General features: G+C 37.6%; 2 protein-coding genes and 1 long non-coding RNA gene across 4 annotated transcripts in view; 1 reads left to right on the top strand and 2 right to left on the bottom strand.

Annotated features, from left to right (window-relative positions):
- CD59 (CD59 molecule (CD59 blood group)) overlaps positions 1–6,303 on the bottom strand; it is a 24,054-nt gene extending 17,751 nt beyond the window's left edge. Inside the window, exon 1 of the mRNA XM_077114364.1 lies at positions 6,165–6,303. The gene's annotated coding sequence lies outside the window, so the exon portion shown is untranslated. The remainder of the gene's footprint in view (positions 1–6,164) is intronic.
- Positions 6,204–11,862, top strand: LOC143644850 (uncharacterized). The gene is made up of 3 exons (XR_013156905.1): positions 6,204–6,450; positions 6,937–7,075; positions 7,704–11,862. It is a non-coding gene; the product is annotated as an uncharacterized LOC143644850 (long non-coding RNA).
- Positions 9,278–22,801, bottom strand: part of FBXO3 (F-box protein 3) — a 35,687-nt gene continuing 22,163 nt past the window's right edge. Inside the window, exons 9-11 of one of the 2 annotated variants that reach the window (XM_077114362.1) lie at positions 21,806–21,921; positions 20,483–20,673; positions 9,278–10,762 (exon numbers count right to left, since the gene is read on the bottom strand). In XM_077114362.1, coding sequence (XP_076970477.1) covers positions 10,586–10,762; positions 20,483–20,673; positions 21,806–21,921 — 484 coding nt within the window. In that variant the 3' untranslated portion in view covers positions 9,278–10,585. Of the gene's footprint in view, positions 10,763–14,754; positions 17,499–20,482; positions 20,674–21,805; positions 21,922–22,801 lie in introns of those variants that run through there. The other variant, XM_077114363.1, reaches the window with a different exon arrangement.

The following is a 22,801-nucleotide window of genomic DNA, read 5'->3' on the forward strand; positions in this document are numbered from 1 at the left end:
CCGCATCCCAATCCCTGGAATCTGAATAAGTCACATGTTAAAAGAGACTTATACAGATGTGATTAAGGCTATGTATCTTTAAAATAGGTAAATTATTAACCTGGAATATATGGATAGGCCTAATGTAACCACATGAGCCCTTCAAAGTGGAAAAATAATACTAATTTTTAAAATCCAGGCAGGCAACTGTGGTGCAGTTGCAGAGTTCTCACCTGCCATGCCAGGGACCTGGGTTTAATTTCCCGTGCCTGCCCATGAAAAAAAAAAAAACTTATGGAACTGCACAACACAAATAATGAATCCTGAAGTTAAACAATGGACGACAGTTAGTAGTGCAACTATGAAAGTCTGCTTTCATCAATTGTAACAAACGTTCCACAACAATGCAAAGTATTAATAGTAGGGTGGTGTGCCAGTTTAAATATGCCCCAGAAAAGCCATGTTCTTTTTCCTGATCCAATCAACCATGTTTCTTTTAATCCATTCAATATTGTGGGGTAGAAACTTTGAATGGATTGTTTCCATGAGAGGTGACACACCCAATTGTGGGTGTGATCTTTTGATTAGATGGAGATGTGACTCCACCCATTCTAGGTGTGTCTTGATTAGTTTATTGGAATCCTTTAAAAGAGGAAACATTTTGGAGAAAGCCAACAGGAGATTCACTTTGAAGATGCAGACAGAAAACATCCCCTGGGACAATAAACTCTGAAAAACAAACAAACAAACAAAAATCCCCTGGGAAGTTGTTTGAAACTAGAAGCCAAAGGACCAGTAGATGCTAGCCACACGCCTTCCCAGATGACAGGGATGTTCTAGACGCGCTGGCCTTCCTTGAGTCACGTTATCTTTCTCTGCATGCCTCAGCTGGACATTTTTATGGCCTTAGAACTGTAAACTTGTAGCTTAATAAATTCCCTTTATAAAAGCCATCCCATTTCTGGTATTGCGTTCCGCAGCTTTAATAAACTGAAATAAGTGGTATATGGGAATCCAGGGTTTTTTTGTTTGTTTGTTTTATGTGGCTTGAAACAATGCAAATTTATTCTCTTACAGTTCTTGAGGTCAGAAATTCTACATGGGTCTTACCGAGCTATTTTCAAGGTTCCAGCAGGGCTGGTTCTTCCTGCAGGTTCTAAGGGAAAATGTTTGCTTACCTTTTTCAGCTTCTAAGAGCTGCCTGTTTTTCTTGGCTTGTGACCTCTTTGCCATCTTCAAGGTACATCATTCCCCTCTCTGCTTCAGTCATTACATGGCCTTCTCTGACTCTGACTCATCCTATATCCCTCTCAGGATACTCTCCCCATATCAGAGTCCTTAATCATATCAACAAAGTCCCCCTTTTCCCAAATAAGGTAACACATAGGTTCCAGGATTTACGACCTGGGTGCCTTTGGTGGGGAGGGGCATTATTCAGCCTAGCTCACCAGGCTTCTGGGTTTAGATCTTTATAAATTCCACTCTACTCCAATATTCCAGGTGGAGATTTATATATATATAGGCCAGCTTATGATGCAGGCCTACAGAATCCCGTATTTTATGCATGATTGTTCTATAGTGCACAACTCTAATTGAAAGAGAGAGAGAGAGAGAGAGAGAGAGAGAGAGAGGAAGGGAGGGAGGGAGGGAGGGAAAAAGAAAAAAATATTCACTTTAGACAGGAGTGATGTTCATGAATGACCTCTGGGGGGGGGAATGACATTTAAACCGAACCTGTGTATGAGGAGGGAAAAAAGGAGTGGATTGTTCTCCATAGAGGTAACGTTTAGACACAAAGGCCTAAAGTTGGAGAAAAGCCGATTATGTGAACAGGTTGGAACAGAGTACTTTTTAGGGGGAACAGCAGAAGAAGGGTGAAGAGATAGGCTGGGGCAGGTCTTGCAGATCCCTGTAGGCCTTGTTTCAGAATTTGGATTGAGTAACTAGAGGTTACTAACTAAAGGTTATTAAGGCAGTGGAGGTAGCTTTAACTGAGAGAGCTAGAAAAATAACAATTTTGAGAGGCAATCTCAAGAATTTGTTTGGATGTGTCTAGTTTGAAATGCCTATAGGACATCCCAGTGGAACTGCTAAATCCATAGTTGGGTTTGTGAATCTTGGAAAGAAAATAGAGTGGTCTAGGCTGAGATGGAAATTTGGGAGTTGTTGACCTCAGCCAGGGGAATGTGTGAAATCACAGAGAAAAGAGAACAGTACTAAGGAATGGGGAATAGAACTGGGAAACTGCAACATCTAGAAGTTTAGAACCAGAAAGAGAAGAAAGATCAGCTCCAGAAGAAGTAGAACCACAGCAGCCAAGAGAAGAGAGTATTTCAAGAAGGAAAGGATGGTCAGCAGTTTTGAAAGCAGCCAAAAGGTAAATTAAGATGACTGAAAGGTATACATTAAATTTGGCAACTTGAAGGTCATTGGTAATTGAATAAAAAGGCAGTTTCAGTGCAGTGATGAAAGAATCAAGTTTTATGTGAATTAAGGGAATAGAGACCAAATTTCTAGGCAATTCTAGGAATGTATATATATATTTTAAGTCAACGAGAAAGTAAAAGAGGATGAGGAAGGCAGAGGAGCACCTCAGAGAGAATAGAAGTGGCAGGAGATGGACTCAGCCCCACTGTTGCTGGCTGAAGGGGCCACAAGCCAAAGTGGGCAGGTGTTTTCTAGAAGCTAACAGCCGGCAGGGAAATGGGGACTTCAGTCCTATGTCACAGGGAATGGCCAACAATCTGAATGAGCAAAAAAATACATTCTCTCCTCCAGAAAGGAATGCAGCCCTGCCAACACCTTGACTTTAGCCCTATCAGACTTCTGACCTACAGAAATCTAACATTAATAAAGTTGTGTGGTTTTAAGCCGCAAAGTTTGTGGTAATTAGTTTCGGCAGCAATAGGAAACTAATACACCCATCTTACAGAACTAATACGTGGTGGAGAAGCATTCAAACCCAGGTCTCAACTAAACCACAATGAAACTTTCTGGGGGTGGAGGGGAGACTTCTCGTGGTTTCACCTTCTGAAGAAAGGACTCAACAGGAGGCCTCTTCCGGAGAGATTTTATATTAACAGTGTTTCTGTGAGGTTCACATATGTCCATGTGGAGTTCCTACTCCGGAAGCGTGGGACCTCAGAGGTGGAGGAGCTCAACGGCTAGAAGCATCCTCAAAAATAAAACCCAATCTCCTGATTTTAGAGGAAACAAATGGGGTCTGTTGGGGAAATGAAGTTACCTTTCCCAAGGCAACAGGTAAGAGGCAGAGCCACGCTGGGGGATCTCACTGGGAGGATCTCATTTCTGGTCTCCAGGTACTGGTGACTCACAGCGGCTAAACATAACTTAGGCTGGCAGACAAAGGGGCCTAACTTTTGTATCCTATCACCTAGGACACATAGCATCCATGGTAGCCAAGTAAGCCACTGTGCCCAGACAAAGATCAGTTGCTTGACTCAGAGAAGTAATTATTTCCAGGGACCCATCAGCAGCTAGAGACAAAGAGGAAGCTGTTCTCGCAAAGGAAGAAGACTTCCCGGTCATGTAGAAGTCCCACCACTGGAGACCACTACCCAGAGCTCTAAATCACACAAATCTGGACCTTCCCTATGACAGTCTCCTCTGCAGTTTGTTCCAGGGTCCCAAATCCCTAGCCTCAGTGGCCAAAGCTGGGAGAAACCCTCTTACTCCATTTCCGTGGCCCTGCCCTTTAGGATTCGCCATGCAGAGCCAAGGATTTAATGAAGATTTTTCACAAGGATATAGGACTTGGTAGAAACACATCTCTCCTGCCTTTTTTTCTTTAAAAAAAAAAAAAGAGAAGAAAACCTCAAGATGCTCTGGGCTTAGTTTTGTTTGTGGCAGTTTGGCTGAGGTTCTTAAAGGAAACTGACCAGGAATTTTTAATGCTCTTTCTTTTTAAGAGCTTGTATCTTCAGTTGTTAAAAAATGAATTCCATTAGACACCCACTCTCCCCACCCTAAAACTATTCCATTTGGGCTTTTATTTTCCAAGCTTCTCAGCTTTGGGGATGTTTTCCTTATAGCAAGTCTCGACAAGCATCTTCCTGCTTCCACTTGGCAAACAAAAGTACAAAGTTACAGCATAGGCTAGGCCTGTCTGAAGGCAACTCCCTATGTCTTCAGGTGATAAGTTAACCACACGCAGTCAAGAGTCACATTACGGAAATGGTGTGTGACGATCACCCGGGCAGGACATTTGACAAATGTCATCTCTACTTTCAATTAATGTTCTGGGCTCTGTGTGCCTTCCCCAGAGAACCTGCAGTAAGTTGTCCCTAGTGGGGAAGTTAAACAATTGACTGTGGGTCACAAGGGTACATGAAATATTAAAAGCCAGCTTTTTCCTCCTTATATGTGCCAGGCTGATAGCTTCTCAGGTACTACCTCATTTGGTCCTTGCAATCACCCTATGAGGTAAAGTGCATGAGTCAATTGATAAGAAAATGAGATTAAATAGCCTGCTCAAGATTACCCAGCCAACAAAAAAACTGTTCCAGCTGGGGGTATGATGCCAAAGTCTAGGCCCCTAAACCACTGCCCTCCACAGGGTCCCTAAACACTATGCTTGACATGTGAAATTGGTGAGAAAATGTGTATCCTCCAATTCTCCTAAAACATACTGAATCTCACTTAATCACTTAATCCACGCAGATTCTGGGTGGTTTCCAGAGCCATAGTCACCAAGAGATAGCTAAAGCTAGAAAAGGAAAGGCAAAGCAGGAAAAAGTTGTGTTTCCCCAATTAGGGGTTCTGAGAAATGAAAACAAAGTTAAAGAATCTTTGGGTTTCCTCTCCTGTGTTTGAGGTCCCCTCTGTCTTTTACAAATTGGTTCATCATAAGCTAATATAGTGTGGGCTATGTCCCTAAATTTGTCAAATTTATGAACTGATTTTTTAGAATGAAGTAGAATCGTTGAGTGGAGAGGGGTGGGGAGTCAGGTCTCAGCGGGGACCCCTCAATCTTCCTTAGGAAAGCCAGTACCAAATAAGAACATGCTTTTTAAAGGAATTAGCTGAGTCACAGCAGAGGCACTTTCAAAACGGACATAGGGAGTACAGAAATGCAGGAAAATACTGGTCAGAGGAAAATCTAAGGAATCTTCCCTCCTGACACATGGCATTCATGTCAAACCACTATCTTACACACAAGAAATATGAAGGCAGAGAGGAGATCTGGGCTGCAAAAGTTACACAACTAAATGCTTTCAGGGGAAGCCTAAGCCTTCTCATTTCTAGGTTCCGTGAGAGAAATGAGAAACCAATGTACTGGCTACTGCTCATATTTGCTAAGAGAGCAGAAATGTAACAAGTTCGGCGGCACATTTCCAGAGTCCGTGGAAGGTGTATTTATCATTAAACAACTAAAATCATTGACATTTTTTTAAGTCAGCGGTCAGACCTTTAAGAAGGCGGCCCAAGCAGATTCAAGAAAATAAAACTAAACGTCACACACCATCTATGTTTGTCTTGCATTCTGCGCTATAAAATCCAAATTTGGGGCCTCTGCGGAAGAAATGGCCATGATCGAACAACGTTAAGTCAACCTTTCTTCAAAGCACAATTTCCTTCCCTTCAATTGCAAGAGCTTCCCTTCAGAGCAGGATAGCGCAGATGGTCGAGGTTTGAGAAAAATATTCCCGGGGGCCTGGAGGACACAGCCCGTGGAATTTAGGGTGTTTCAGCAATAGGATCTCTCCTGGCCTTTTGTTTTTTGTGAACACTGGAAGTCAGCTTTCCGCTGGGGCTCTTTGGGCAGCTGAGGTCACCCAGGAGGGGCCGCCGGTCCGGAGCCGGTGCCGCGGGGATGCTGCGGGCCGCGGGGAAGCCGGGCTGGGTCACCTGCGGCCGGGAGCGCGACGAGGCTGAGGGGGGTCTCGAATTGGCTCGCGGAAACCGAAGAAAAATTAGGCACCGCATCTTAAAGGCTAACGCAAACCGGCCGGCGCGGGAGCGGGTTCCTCCGCCACGCCGGGGGAGCGCGCCCGGTATCCCAGGTGCAGTCGGGATGCCGACTTTCTGCCAGGCCCGACAGAGCCCCGTGGGCCGCAGTCTCGCGAGAAGCGGAGAATCCGCGCAGCGTGCGGCCCGGGGCCCCCGGCCCCCGGCCCCCGGCCCCCACCCCTCGCCCCTCGCCCCCCCCCCCCCCCCGCCCTTACCTGACAACGGTCTACGCTTCGCGTCGAGCCTCCAGCGTTCTGAGCCTTCCCAGCGGCACTGCCTTATACAGTAGGGCTCGGACCGCCTCCTCGCCGCTCCGCCGTAGCGGACTCCGCCTCACGGGTCGGCCCACCCGGCCGTCCTGTACCGCAGTGCCCACGTTGCTGCGCTGCGGCTGCTGGCCATAGCCTGGGGCCACCCGAAGTCACAGACGCGGGCTCCAGACCTCAGCACGTCACCGGGCGCCCGCAGGGGGCCCCTGCGACGGCCGCGGCGACCTGGCGCGTAAGTGACTCAGCCTCAGACTCAGAAAAACACCGTGGCCAGGACTAGGTGAAGACCCCATAGACCCCTGGGAACTGAAAGATTATGGTGTCTTCCTGCGATCTGTTAGCGAAAATAAAAACACCAAAGTCTAAGGTGTTAGGAAATCCGAAAGATTTTTTTTCCCTCTTATGCGTAAAACAAATTACATTTACAAGGCTTGTTTTCGTGCCCACGTTTTGCCGGTGCCCTAAGCCCCGCTGGGCGTGACTGTGGGTTTATCCAAACCTGCTGCAGCCAGAGGTTCCCGCTCCCCGCTCCAGCCGCCCCCTCCCATCCTTCAGCCCCAGCCAGACGGCTTGCGGCTCCCATGCCTTGTGGCTTGTTTGGAACATAGGCAAAACTCTGTTGTGAATGTACATGCTTATGTGGACTGGCCCTGGACCATTTAGAACATTATTTTAACGTGAAAATGTAATTCGATGTTTTCGTTTGTCATTCCGACAGTGTCCCACCCACTGCAGAGTTTGCTTTAAGAGCGCCGTGGGAGAGAGAGTGGGAACAATAGGCCAAAAGTACAAGTCTTTCTCCAAGAGCCTGAGTTCTTTGGGGGCGCATGAGACATTCTGAGGATCAGGTTTGTGAGGTGTGTTGCATCTCCCGGGTGCTTATACTGACTTGGGAGGGAAAGAAGTCATGAGATACAAATCCAGTTGGGGAAATCATTTGCCGTGCCTTCTACTGCGATCTTCTGCTGACTTTGGGATGTCAGGGAATAGGTTTCATAAGTCGGTACCCAAATCTTGGTTTTCTCTAAACAAATTTCTTAAATTGGAAGAAGTTTTCTTTTAGTATTTCATGTGTGCCTGCTTAAAACAGATGTGTATTTCCCCGGATGGTTTACAAAACTCTTTCAGGTGCACTATCTTATATGCACCCTGTTATCTATTTCGTCCTTGAAGCTTTGGTGGAGATACATACTCTTCCAGTTCTGCTCCCAGTTCTTGACCATTCATGCTTGAGATCCCCTCATTACCCACTCAGAATTTGGTGTTCCCAGGATTGGACTGAGGACATTGCTAAATGTGCTCCCTGGGAGACACTATAGTTCATCAACTTTTTACCTCTAAGAGACCAATGCTTGTAAATCTCTAATCCCAGCCCTGGACATCTCTATTTGTATGTCCCAAGGATATCTTTAATTCCATGTGCCCAAACCTGAACTCATCTCTAATGATCAACTGCTTTTCCTGCCGTTGATTTTGTTTTCACAGATGAAGCCAAAAATCTGGGAATCAACTTAGATTACCACTCCCTTACATCTAACCATCAACTCCTGCCTACTTAACCATTTATATATCATTTTCATCCCCTCTTCATTCTACCCTACTGCTACTGCCCTTATGTAGGCATATCTTACTTGGACATTACAGTTCCCTCATACCAAGTTCCTTCTGCTTTAGCTGTTACACCTCAAATACTGCTAGAGACCAGCCCACTATGTCCTGACTCACTTTTAGCTTTCTACTTAATGCCCCTGTCTCATCACTCTCCCTGGAACACAATATGACTGCAGCAGCCATCTTGCAACCATGGAGTGGTATTTAAGATGCGTCTTGTGGAAAGGATGGCAAAGCGGAAAGATGGAAGGAAGCTGGAACATTGATAACATCATTGTGCCACCATGTCAGCCCTGAGCTAGCTACCTCTGACTTTCACAAGAGAAAAATAACCCCTAGCCTGTTTAAGCTACTAGTAATTTAGGTCTCTGATCCTGATACATCAAGGTATAGACAATGAGGAAAAAGTAGTTGGTATTCTCAAGGGATCTGAGAGCCAGAAAATCCTCCACCAAAAGTATAGTTTAGCTGAGTAACATCAATAGTATTAGCCTCATTTTATGTATTGTATGCACGAAAGTTTTATCATGTTAGGTGGAAGTCATATTTTAAAGCCTTTATTTGGTGATTAAGTGTGGTTTAAGGAAATATGTATAGGAGTCAAGATGACAAAGGTGAACCTGTGATGATTAATTTCATATGTCAGCTTAGCTAGGTTTTAGTGTCCAGGTGTTTGATTAACTACTGGCCTTCTTGTTACTGTGGAGGTATGTCGTAGATGGGATTTTCATCTATACTTAGTTGCATCTACAATCAACAAATGAGCTTGCCCTTAGTAATGTTGGTGGTCTTCTTATGCAATCAAAAGGAGGTCTTAAAGTCCAAACAGTTTATGCCTGAACTTTAGCACCGACTCCTGCTAGAATTACCAGCCAGCCAGCATCCCTTGGGAAATCTGGACAAAGGACTTCAAAATCCCCCTTATTGCAGTTTCCAGCTCGCAGCCTATCCTACATTGTGGCCTTCCCAGCTCCCACATCATGTGAGCCAATTCCATGTGAGCCAATAATAAATCTCTATACATCTTGTTGGTTCTGGTTCTCTGGAGAACCCTGATGCATGTGTGAATAAGTATTCTTGCCAATAAAAAATATCCTCAGGAGAGCATGTTATCAGCTAATCACTCTTCAGTATGAACTAAGGTCATTCATTCAGTATACTAAGAGAATGGAATTTTGATGGGATGATAAGCAAGCTTGAAATATTCTGAGAAGCAAGGAGTGGATGGAGTTATGGAGTAGATGTGGGACATCACAAGACCTCTGGAAACTAAGAGGAGAAGTCACAGAGAAAAGGGAAAGATGCAAAGTATGGCACACGATACTGTGACAAGTTTTAACTTTCCACATTAACTAGCTGTTTTTTTTTTAATTACTGCTTTATTGGAAAAGTTGTTTTGTTTTTAAATCATTGGGTTAATTAAAAAGAGAGAGATAGCCATAGAAGGGTTTGGTAGCCTGATGTGACATGAAAAGTCACTTAAAATTTGTTCCATTTCAGAACATTTTGACATGTGCCTATATGAAAGGGTAAGTGTCTGTCATGGTCCCTGATAGTAACCCTGTATACCCTTTTCCTACAGTTTTCCCTACAAAAAAAACTGTTCTTGGGAAAAATGGAAGGTGGAGCACATAACAGGGTGTAGGCAAAGCCAGGAAATGATTCTGTATGAACCTGCTACAGTCTGGCACCAGGCCAAAGGATGTCTATCCTATCTTCCAATTTAAGAGCAAAGGCTTATTAGTATCAGTTTATGGAAAATGGTCAATTATACAAAATACAGATTGGAACCAAAGTTGTTTTTAAAATGTGAGTTTTTGACACTTAGGATCATTCCAAACTCTCAATTATATAATTACAAAAAAATCCATGTTTCAGGAAAACATACTTAATCTTAACATAAGTTCATGTCACTTATCACAAAGTTAGACAATCAAATATATAAAGGAGAAACAAAACAGAAGCAATATTTATAAATTTAAACTACATGAGACATTTTGAAGAATCTTCTGTTAATAAACAACACTACATACTTTTACACACTATATTTCAGAAGTGATGCATCTGTGAATATGATAAAGGTCCTGTTGTTGAAGACTTTAAATTCAAGATCAAGGTCATGGTAATGAAGACTAAATTCAGGGTTGTAGAGACGAAGACTTTAAATTCAAGGTCTTGGTGATAAAGACTTTAAATTCAAGGGCAGATTGTCTAAGAAAGGACAGACCACTAGCATTCAAGTTATTTAGTCAGTTAGTTCCCTGTGAGTACAAAATATATAGGAATCACTAAATGGATCAGCTTAATTACAAATTTTGCTCATTTCTAAATAATTCACAACCGCAAGAAGTCTTTTCACAGAATTATTCAGTCACATAGTTTCTCTCTATCCTTGTATAGATAGGTATTTCTGCTACATTTTAAACCCTTATTCAAAACAATTCCCTCCCATTTCTTTACTTTTATAAGTATAAAATATTTTAAAACAAAGAAATGTCTGTTCCTTAGCTAGAGAACCACTCTCCCACTAACTCTTGGAAGAGAAAAGAAGGTTCCAATTCCTCTTCTACCTCAAATAGACAAAGCAAACAAAAATAACCCAATTCCTAATGTAATGTCATATAGACCCAGGGCCTGGAACAATATTTCATGCTTATTTTCCTGCTATATGCTGAGAACAATTTAGTTATTTACATTATTGAGAGCTCTATTTAACAGACTGGATTCCACCAGTACTTCCATCAGCAGAAGTCTTGCTAAAAAAGGCGTGAGCAGCGACGTCTGCGAATGGGAACATCAAAAACTCTCCTCCGTCTCTCCTCCTCATCATCTTCATCCGATTCATCCATATCTGCCGAATCGTCATCATCGTCTTCTTCCTCCTCCTCCTCTTCTTCCTCTTCCATCTCTTCATATTCATCAGGACCCATTTCCTTGAAAGAGAAAATAACCTTTTGATTTAAAATACTTCCATTTCAGTTTTTTAAACTTATTTAATCCAAATTCTCAATTATCTAGGATCCAAACCACCAGACATCAAGTATGAATATACATGGATTTGAAAAGTGCATTTTCATAATGCTCATACTGATGCAAGAGCCTAGTGTATTCTGTATCATATAGTAATGCTTCGTAGGGATTTAATGATAACGTTTCATTAATACAGTATTTATTTTCTATGTAGTAGCTGATAATTCATACAAGGTGGCGAACAGACGCTCCTGACCACCCAAGATAAAATTATACTGAATTTAATACTTTAATGTATTGAATAAAAATTCTTTACTACACTATATGCTTTCAGAAAAAAGGGTGTGAAAATATGAATCAGGTATGACCTCTATTGATGACTTTTATATACTAACAGCAAGAGGTCAAATATATCTTTATTGAGCTCCTACTAAACAGACATTCACTTCAATTTAACCGCATCAATAGCCTTTACTTTTAAATTAACTTGACGTCTCTCAGAATAGGACATTAGTGATGTTGAACATGTTATTTATATTAAAATCTTTTGAAAATTTCAATCTGCTTAATCAGTGTCTCTAATCAAGTCTTGACTCCCCTGCTGTCAATTTTCGCTCTCACATGTTTAAAGATTCAATAAGAGTTGCTATATTGGACACAGTTCTGAACAGCAAGGAGGATCTGGTTGTGAATGTTGGAAGTATTGGGAAACTTGGAGTGGGATGTCAGTAAAGGTTCTTTAACCAAGGCTTTTATGACTTTGTATGGCCAGCACTCCACCATACCCTCTGATGGTATCTCCAATCCCTGTTCCCCATGTTTACTGACTCCAGCTACACTGACCTGCATACAGTTCAGGCACAGTTTTGCTTCAGGTCCTTGGCAACTACTATTCCTTTGCCTGGAACACCCTTCTTCCAGATATCCATTTGGCTACCTCTACCATTTAAGACTCAGCTCAAATGGCTGAGGCCTTTCCCTGACTCACCTTTATACTCTAACAACCCACCCGGGCGCTCATTATCCCTGTTACTGCAATTTATTTTTCTCCATAGCACTTACTACTGCTTGATATAAGTATACAGTGCTTGTGTACTACAGTTAATAGAATATAAATTCCATGGCAGAGAGTTTGTATTGTTCACAAGCATTTTCCTCAGCATCCAGTAGGTATTCAATAAGTATTTGTTGAGTAAGTAAATGAATTAATATTGGAGAAAGGAATTGTATCACTTAGGATTTATTATATTATATAACATTGATGTAACAACAACAGATCACAGGAGAAAATGTACATAGATCTGACTTAAAAGATAATCTATTATTTTTATCTTTGGATGTATATTTTTAATCTAGGAAATGAAAACTTTAAAATTCAGTAGAGGGCCCAAAAGGAGAGGGGGAGGGAAGGTTAGGAAATTCTAAAACGTGAAATTTCAGTAGTATGATTATTATTTTAATGAGGATGAAAACAAAAACTGTTAAAGAAATCAATATAGCTAAAAAGGGAGATTGTTGATGATCTCAGATAAGAGCATGGTACACATGGATACAACAGATGGACAGAGAAACACACAAGCAAGAATGAAAATAAATGAGCAGGAGGAGCCTCTAAAGTCCCAAACTCAACCACCTAGATGAAGAAAAGGCTTAAGACCAATCAAGAGTACTTTTTAAAATGGCATTCAAGGTACAAAGAAAATGGAAGAATTAAGCCTACTGCTTGGGCTAAAAATCATACAGTAAGAGGACAAAGAGGAAACAGCCCAATTCACTTCCATACAATGAAAAATAATATTCAAACAGGAAAAGTCCACAAATAGGATCCCCATCGCCTCTTTCATGTTGATTAGAAATAAGTCTAGAATTTTCACTTCTTTTTATTACTTTCTCAATCTTGAGAGAAAACATTTTTTCCATAAGGTAAGTCATGATTTTATACATACACACACACACACACACACACACACACAATTGGGGGAAAACAAAAAAAGAACACTGTTCTTTTGGGTTGGATATAGAATGGGTTTTTATTGTTATTTTTAAAGGAAATATTAAATATTATAAAATTCAGTTTTAATTTCTAATATGGTAAATATTGGTAGAACCCACTTTTCACCCATCCTAACAAAGATTAAAAACAAATCTCAAAAGGATCCAGTGATCCAATTGTAAAACAAACTTCAACATTTTAAAACTTCAGGACAAGAAATTTTACCAGAGATAAAGGGAAATTCCATAAAGATAAAAGCATCACTTCATTAACAAGACATAACAATCCTAAATGTGTTTGCTTATAATTATAGAGCTTCAAAATTCATGAAGCAAAAGCTGACAGAACTAAAAACAGAAGTAGACAAATCCATAATTATAGCTAGAGATTTCAACAGTAATTTCATAGTAGTGGATAGAACAGAGACAAAAAGATCAGTAAACATACATGACCTGAAAAACACCAATCTGACCTTCCATTTATAGGCTAATTCTCCGAAATAGCAAAATATGCATTCTTTTCAAATACACAGAGGGCTTACAAGATAGATCATAATTCTGGACCATAAAACATTTAAAGAATTAAAATCATATAGAACAAGTTCTCTAACCACAGCAAAATTAGAACTCAGAAACCAAAAGATAACTGGAAAATCCCCAAATATTTGGAAATTACATTTCTGTAAAAGGTACAGATTAAAATTAAATAACAGGAAAAAAATTAAATGACAGGGAAAAAAATGACAGGGAATTCTGAGAATATTTTGAACTAAATGATAATGAAAACATACATCAAAATTTGGAGATGCTGCTAAAACTGTGATTAAAATAGAAGGTCTAATAATTATCTTCAATTTTAAGAAGCTAGAAGGCAAATTAGACCCAAAGAAAGGAGAAAAATAAAGATACCATCAGAAATCAATGAATTAGAAAATAAGCAAACAATAGAGAAAATGATTTGAAACCAAAAGTTGTTCCTTTAAATGATCAATGAGTGATAAACCCTGAGCTAAACTGACTTAACACAAGACAAATTACCAATATAAAGAATAAAAGAAGAGATATAACCACAACTCTTGCAGAACTTTAAAGTATAGAAAGAGAATACTGTGAACAACTTTAACATTCATATGAAACAGACAAAATTATTGAAAGATACAAATTACCTAAACTGAGATAAGAAACAGAAAATCTGAGTATTGTAGAAATTAAATTCAAATGTGCAACTTTCCCACGTAGAAATCTCCAAGCCACAGGTGGCTTAACTAATAAATTATATCAAACATTAAGGATAAAATAATACCACTCTCATACAGACCCGTTCAGAAAACAGAAGAGATGGCAACATTTTCCAACTCATTTTATGAGATTAGCAATAACCTGATACCAAAACCAGACAGTCAAGAAAACTAGATCAGTAAGCATTCCTTGAAATATCAGCAAATATAACTCAGCAATATATAAAAAGGATAATAGATCATGATCAAGTGAGGTTTATCCCAGCAAAAGGTAGGTGGTTTAACATTTTAAAAATTAATCATGTTGGGAGATGGTGGAGTTATACAGAAAAGGTAGGGCTTAACAAACGAGTATGACTGCTCAATCATTATATTGATATTTCTTTTGGTCTTCAGTCTCTTGAAGGAGCTAGAAGTAAAACCTAAAACTGGAATTGTAACCCATATCAAACGTTGAAATCTATTCTACAACTAATTGTTGTGGTGTGCTTTGATTTATTGCTTTTTTGTATACATGTTATTTTTCACAATTAAAAAATAGGGAAAAAATCAATCATAGGCAAGGCAAAAAAATAAAAGGCATCTGAACTAGAAGAAAAGAAATAAAAGTCTCCCTAGTTGCAGATGACATGATCTTGTAGTTAGAAAATCCTAAGGATTCTACACAACACATACACACACAAAAATTATTGAGTACTAAATACAGCAAGGGAGCAGGATACATGTTCAACACACAAAAATCAACTGTATTTCTACACATAACAATGAACAATCCAAAAATGAAATTAACAATTCCATTTATAATAGCATCAAAAAAATAAAATAGGGATAAATTTAACAACAGAGATGCAAAACTTGCATACTGAAACTACAAAACATCATTCATTCTAGACATTACAGAAGACTTCAATAAATGGGAAGACATACTGTATTCATGGGCTGAAAGACTCAATGTTGTTAAGATAGCAATACTTCCCAAATGGATCTATAGATTCAGTGCAGTCCCTATTAAAATACCAGCTGACATTTTTGCAGAAATTGGTAAGTTTATACTAAAATTCATATGGTAATACAAGGGACCCAAAATAGCCAAAGCAATCTTGAAAAAGAACAAAGTTTGAGGACTCATACTTCCTGATTTCAAATTTTACAGTGAACCTACTGTAATCAAGACAATGTAGTACTGGCATCAAGATAGACATACAGATCAATGGAACAGAATTAAGACTCAAGATATAAACCCTCACATTTATAGATGGTCAGTTGATTTTCAACAAGGGTGTCAAACAATTTAACGGGGAAAGAATTATCTTTTCAAAAATGGTGCTGGGAAAACTAGATATCCGTATGGAAAACAATGAAGTTGGTCACATATACAAACACATAATGGATGTGGAGCAAACACATAAATGTAAAAACTCTTAGAAGTAAAACCATAAAACTCAGAAAAAATAGGCATAAATCTTTTTTTCCCCACTTTTTAAGAATTCACATATATAATACAGCAGTATTAATTTACAGTCACAATGTTGTGCTACCATCACCATTTCCATTACCAAAACTTTTCCCTCACCCCCCCAAAAATTCTGTACCCTATTTCCTATCCCCTTCTGTGTCCCTGGTAACCTCTATTCTAGTTTCTGACTCTATGAATTTGCTTATTCTTATTTCATATTGGTGGTATCATACAATATTTGTCCTTTTGTGTCTGGTTTATTTCACTCAACATGTTGCATATATGAAAACTCTTCCTTTTCATAGCTGTACAATATTTCATTGCATGTATTTACCACATTTTGCTTATCCATTCATCTGTTGATGGACCCTTACACCGTGAACCAAATAAACTGAAGGGGATAAAGACATAAATGTAAGAGCTAAAACTATAAAAACTCTTAGGAGTAAACATAGGCATAATTCTTTGTGCCATGAATTAGGCAATGGTTTCTTAGATATGACAGCAAAAGTACAAGCAACAAAAGAGAAAAATAAATAAACTGGACTTCATCAAAACTTTCAAACTGTAAACAGTACCACCAAGAATGCAAAAAGGATAATCCACAAAATGATAAAGAACTAGTATCCAAAATATATAAAAAATTCTTAAAGCTCAACAATAAAAAGACAAATAGTACAATTTTTAAACATATCCAAGAAAATGGGTGAAGAATGGATAATAAATTGAGGTAACAGCTATACAATAGAATATTATTCAGTCATAAAAAGGTATGAAGTACTGATTCATCCTACAACATGAATAAAACCTGAAAACATTATACTAGGTGAAAGAAACCTGACACCAAATACCACATATTATATGAATGTATTTATACAAAATGTCCAGGAAAGGCCAATCTATAGTAACAGAAAGTAGATTAGTGGTCACCTAGAGCTAGGTGAGGGGTAGGAAGGAATAAGGAGGGACTCCTAATGGGAATGAGGTTTATTTTGGGAGTGATGAAAATGTTCTCACATTGTATTGTAATTTGCCTTTGTTTCTGTTAGACTACTTTTCAGTTCTGTACTGAGCATCTTAAGTACTGTAGAAAATATCTCACTTCTTTTAAGGCTGTTTTATAATATGTAAGGACTGGAATTATGTTTTTAAAGAAAAGCATCCAAGTATGACAATATACTATCTGTTTTCACCATTCAAAGTGCTGTTTAGTAGCTGAAACTTAAAACTAATGTCATTTAATAAAGTGACCAAAACAAACAAAAAAAATTTATATTATAATAATGGTTGCATGACTCTATGAATATTCTAAACACCACTGAATTGTATACATTAAATAGGTAAATTAATATGGTATGTGAATTACATCTCAATAAAACTGTTTAAAAAAAAACCTAGAGTGAACATTCAGTGTGGAAAAACTGAATGTTTATCCCTAAGATCAAGAATAAGACAGGATTTTTGCTCCTACCATTTCTTTTCAAGGTCCTAGTGAGTGTAATAAGGGAAGGAAAATACAAGTGTTAAAATTTTGAAAGGTAGAAATAAACTGTCCATTATTTATAGGTTCTGGCAGTCAGACTTCTACGATGGACCCCCTGCCTCCTGCCATTTACACCCTTATGTGATTTCCTGGGTTACTTTGCTTTTAACCCAATAGAATGCAACAAAAGTTCTGGGATGAACTTCCATGATTAGGTTACAAAAGATTATGACTTCAGACTTGCTAGCAGAATGTACTGTCTTCTCTGCTTTGCATGCTTGATGAAGTAAGCTGCCGTATTGGAGAAGTTCATGTAGCAAGGAATTGAGGGAGGCCTCCAGCCACAAGCCAGCAAAAAACTGAGGCCTTCAGTCGAACAGCCCATGAGAAACTGAATTCTGCCAACAACCACGAAAGCTTGTAAGTGGATCATTCCCCAGTCCAGCCTAGAGATGATTACAGTCGACAACTTGATTGCAGGCTGTGAAAGACCCTGAAGTGGAGGACTCAGCTAAGCCATCCCTGGATTCCTGACCCACAGAAGCAGTGAGATAATAAATATGTATTGTTTTTAGCTGCTAAGTGTTGTGACAGTTTGTTTCACAGCAATAGATAAAAAATACACAGGTGGTATGAATAATCTACACAAAAAGCTTCTAAATCAATATATAAAAACCAATCATTTCTATAAATTAGCAATGAACAATTAGAAAATGAAATTAAAATACCATTTACGATAGAATCCAAAATCACAGAATACTTTGGAATAAATACAATAATACATAAGACCTTACACTAAAAACCTCAAAATAACGCTGAGAGAAAATCAAGACCTAAAAAAAACATGCTATCTCAATTGAGCAGAAATCTCAGTATTGTTAAGATATCAATTCTCCACAAATTGATCTAAAGAGTCTACATAATATCAATCAAAAGCCAAGCAGTTTTTTTAAATAGAAATTGACAAACTGATTATAAAATTTATATGGAAAAGCAAAATATATAGAATAGCAAAACAATTTCAAAAAAGAAGGAAAAATTTATAATTCTTCCACTATCTCATTTAAGGCTTACCATAAAGCTAAAGTAAATAAAACAAGGGTATTTGTATAAGAACAAACCTATAAATCAATGTAACAGAATGAGCCCAAAAGTAGATGCATACATATATGATCAACTGATTTTCAACAAATACTAATTTAACGAGAGAAGTAATCATCTTTTCAACGCAAAAAAAAAATTTAACAATAAAAGGACTGCAGACCTAATGAAAAAGCTAAAAACAATAAAACTTGAAGAAAACTCTGTGACCTAAGGGTTGGCAAAGATTTCTTAGGACATAAAAAGACATTAACATAAAAAGACATGAAAGCAAAAATTGATATACTGGACTTCTTTAAAATTTAAAACTTCCACTTTTCAAAAGATACAATTAAGAAAATGAAAAGCCAAATCACAGATTGGGAGAAATATTCACAATAAATAATCATCTGATAAAGGACATGACATCTGGCCTATATAAAAAACTCTTAAAATACAGTAAGAAGACAATTCATTCTTTTAAATGGGCAAAAAATATAAAGGGACACTTCACGGAAGATATAGGAATGGCCAAAAAGAATATGAAAAATGCTCAACGTCAGGGAAATGCAAAATTACACCTACAATGAGATAAGACTCTACACCTGCTAGAAGGGATACAACTAAAAAGACTGACAATACTAATTACTGATGAGGACATGGAGCAACTGGAATAGTCATACATTGTGCGCAGAAATGTAACATAAAAAGCTTTTTGGCAGTTTCTTATACAGTTAAACACATATTTATCGTATAGCCCAGAAATTGTATTCCTGGATATTTACCCAAGAAAATGCAAGCAGATGACCAAAAAAAGAATTGTACCAGAATCTTCCTAGCAGCTTTCTTCATAATAGCTTCATATTGGAAACAACCCAACTATTCATCAACAGGTGAATGGATAAACAAATTATATTATTACAATGGAATACTACTCAGCAGTAAAAAAGAAACATCTAATCATCAAAAACAGGGATTAATCCCAAAAATATTACGCTAAGCAAAAGAAGCCTGACACAAAATAGTACAGACTGTACTTTTGTCAAAATTCACTGCATTATACCTTTAAAATGGGCACATTTTATAAAATGTAAATTATACCTCAAAATCATTATCAGAAACAATTTTTTAACAATAAGGGCTAGTCAAAAATGGAAGTTTGTTATTAGAAGCAGTGAATTCTCCAGTACTGGATATATACAGTAGATAGCATTCTACTGTATATTTATTTGGGAGGGAAGTTAAACTTTCCTTTTGAACCTAGGCTATAGATTCTTTTCACCAGACATACCACAAAAGTAATAGCCTAAAGATTCATCATCATTCTTCTCTTTCCACTCTGGAATTGGGAATATATCAGCTCTCAGATTAATATCATATCTGTCTTCCCAGACTTAGACTCATCATCAGGGTCATTCCAGGAGTCAGAAAGCATTTTCTGGAATTTAACACCTATGTCTTAACTACATTCTAAGTGAATAATTTGTGTTTTATTATTATTATAAGTGAGCTTCATAATTTTTTTTAATCGCTTTATAGCCCATAATATTAGGGTTCTGCTAAACTTGTCATAAGGTAACCCTAAACACCAGTTTTAAAAATAACCTAGTTGGGAGGTACAAAGTTAGTGCAGTGGTAGAATTCTCATCTCCCATGCAGGAGATCCGGGTTCAATTCCTGGCCCATGTACTTCCCAAAAACAAACAAACAAAAATCCAACAAATGGTACTGCAATAAGGGAATACTCACATGGAAAAAAGAATGAAATGTAACCCCGACCATACAGCATACCAAAAAACAAACAAGCAAACCTAGTTGGCTTAAGAAATTATCTCAGCTGAGAAATGATTATAGTGATGAATATACAATTATGTAATGATATTGTGAGCCATTGATTGCACACAAAGTATGGAACGTTCATACATTAAGAATGTTCGTGTTGTGTGTGGATTTGTTTTTTATTTAATAAATAAATAAATAAACCTGAAAAAAAAAAGATCTCAGAGAGAGAGAGAGAGAGATTACTAAAAATACAAGCCTACCCATTAAATCTCTTTGTAATAATCTCCACAGATATTTATATTATTTTACTAAATTGGGAGTTTTAGTAAGTGAACACACTGTAAGAAATGGATTTCTCCATTTTAATGAAATAATATAGTAATGTTCTCACCAGTCTACAAGTATTTCACATACTTTTTTAGGTGAAAGAACTGTTTTTGGAAACAACTGGAAAAGTAGAGTTACTCTGTTCATAGTGTATGGAGTCTAGCGCACATGTCGCCCTCCTCCCCCAACATTACTTCTCAGAATCTCTCAAGTTCTCTGGAACACCCTTTATAAACCACTTATTTTCTCAGTCAAGAAAGACCCTCCACATAGTTAATTCTACAAAGTCATGTAAAATCAGCACTAAGAGGAAAACTTAACTTACCAGTCGAGCTATAGATACCCTGAATGTTGGGCATGCCATATGGAATCGGGGAATGGCAACATTAAAGATTTTGTCTTTAAAGTAAAGAAAATGGAAGGTATAATATCCTTCCATATATCCTGATGTTGTAGAGAATGTGGTACAACTTGTGTATTCATATACTCGACCTGGGCTGATGATCGGAAATTCACCTGTAGGGAAAATGGTAAAAATAAATTAAATTATGAAATTCAGGTCTTCATGCAGTAAATAAACACATCCTCTACAAGATTATGTAAACTACATAAAAGTAAATGAACAGTTAGGGGAAAAAACCTAAAGGGAAATTAACAAAATGTTAACAGTGATGAGATTATGGGCAAGAATGCTTTCTTCTTCCCAATTTTTTTGTATTCCCCAAATTTTCTATATCCCAGGGGGGAAATCTAATCAAACAAAACAAAGGCATATTTATTTCCCAAAGAGCTATGAGTCATCAAAGATACCAATTTTAAGACACGGGTAACAAAGGCCTCACAATTAAGATACTAGTTCAGACATAAGGGTAATCTAAATGTTTAAAAGTAGCAAGAGACGAAAACATAAAGCTCTGAACGTAACCCCAGACAATATGGCAGTCAGAAAAGATTTTTCTTACTTATACCAACAGACCAAGAGACAGGAAAATATTCCTCAAATAAATGCAGGAAAAAAAATCTCAAACATGCAGAAGATGAATTTATTGGTGGCAATGAATTAAGGAACTTTAATTTAAACTGAATTCTGTATATGCTTTTGGCTGATAAGTACATAGTTTAAATATTATGTTATTTTCCTAAAGCACACATTCAAAAATCTGAGGGTGCAGACACTTTGTGTATAAAAAAAGGTGAATGTAATAATGGTAACCAGAGCTAAAGACTGAAATATGCAAACAATAAAAATATGTGCTATTAAGTGTAATTGTTCCCTCCAAACTTCATAAAGGTAAGCAATATGAAATGTATTCTTTTTTCCCTATACTGTCACTCTACTGAATATGATAATGAGGAACCAGGTGACTCAAAGAATGGAAGACAACTGAATATTAATTGAGTTAGCTATAATTTTAGAAAAGTTAATGTTAACAGGACTAAACAGATAGGATAATGACCATTATACTTCATATTTATGAAGCCAAGTATTATAGTTAGAAGTGTGATTTATATCTTTCACACTGCAGAACACAGAGATTCAAAGGTACAGCCTTATCCATTAACTACATTCACCAAATTATGTGTCATATACATACTCTAAAATTTCTTAGAAGCAACTGATGTATAAATCCAAATGTTGGTTACATACCAACTACTCCAGGTCCTTGAACTTCTTCTACATCACCTTTAGCATTTGTTATTCTCCAATAGCGACTGTCCAACTGACAAGCCTTCTCAGGCAGTGCGTCCTTTGACATTTCAATCCTGGAGAAGGGAGTAGAGACACAAATCTAGCTTTTTTGTTTTCTTTTATTTTGTTTAAGATTACTGTATTCAGTTGAATACTATGAAAGGAATTTCCAAAAGAAATTAATAAACCCAAACCCATAGCCTATGTAAACTGTCTAGTCTATAACTTCTCAAAGATACTGTTTTTGAGAAATGCTTTTACTCAGTTTTACGCACTGAGGGGCAGCAATAAAAAGGGCAACAAAAAAATTTACAAACACAATTGGTGACAATAATCTTTTACCATTCAAATAAGGGTCAATTTGACAAACTCTAGATTGTAGTGTCATAAAAAACTTCTGTAATTGATAGCCTTTTTTTCCTACTATATTCTATGCAACCCATTTCCCTTTTTTCCATTATCTACTAAAAAGCTCAAAACAAAATGTCACCATTCTATTACTGGGATTAACCTTGATTCTTTTTCCCAATACTGTCATTCCCCTGGCTTTTTCTAATAATCTGTTTGCTTCTTTTTCTTTTTGAGACTCCTATAGCCATGTGTAGGTGTTTTCATTTTAAGCACGTCTCAGTCCTTGACAGGATCTAAATTATACAACTAAAACAGCAAACATCTATACAAGTATAACTGGACATATCAAAGATATTCCTAGGCTGCTTCATGGTAAGTATACAATTCCAAAATCCTAGGATGCTTTTTGTTACGTATACATTATCCTTAATCCTTTAAAGCAATGACTTTTCATTATGTCATTATTAGATATAATTAGAAATCCTCTAATTAAAGTGGATTTAAATAGTTTTTTATTTAATCAAATCCAATGTTCAATATCTTGTTTGACATACAGGGAGCACTCAATAAATATTTATTATAATTTTAATTCAATATAGATTG

Source organism: Tamandua tetradactyla, chromosome 8 (assembly GCF_023851605.1).
Source record: "Tamandua tetradactyla isolate mTamTet1 chromosome 8, mTamTet1.pri, whole genome shotgun sequence".
Classification (NCBI taxonomy): Eukaryota; Metazoa; Chordata; class Mammalia; order Pilosa; family Myrmecophagidae; genus Tamandua; species Tamandua tetradactyla.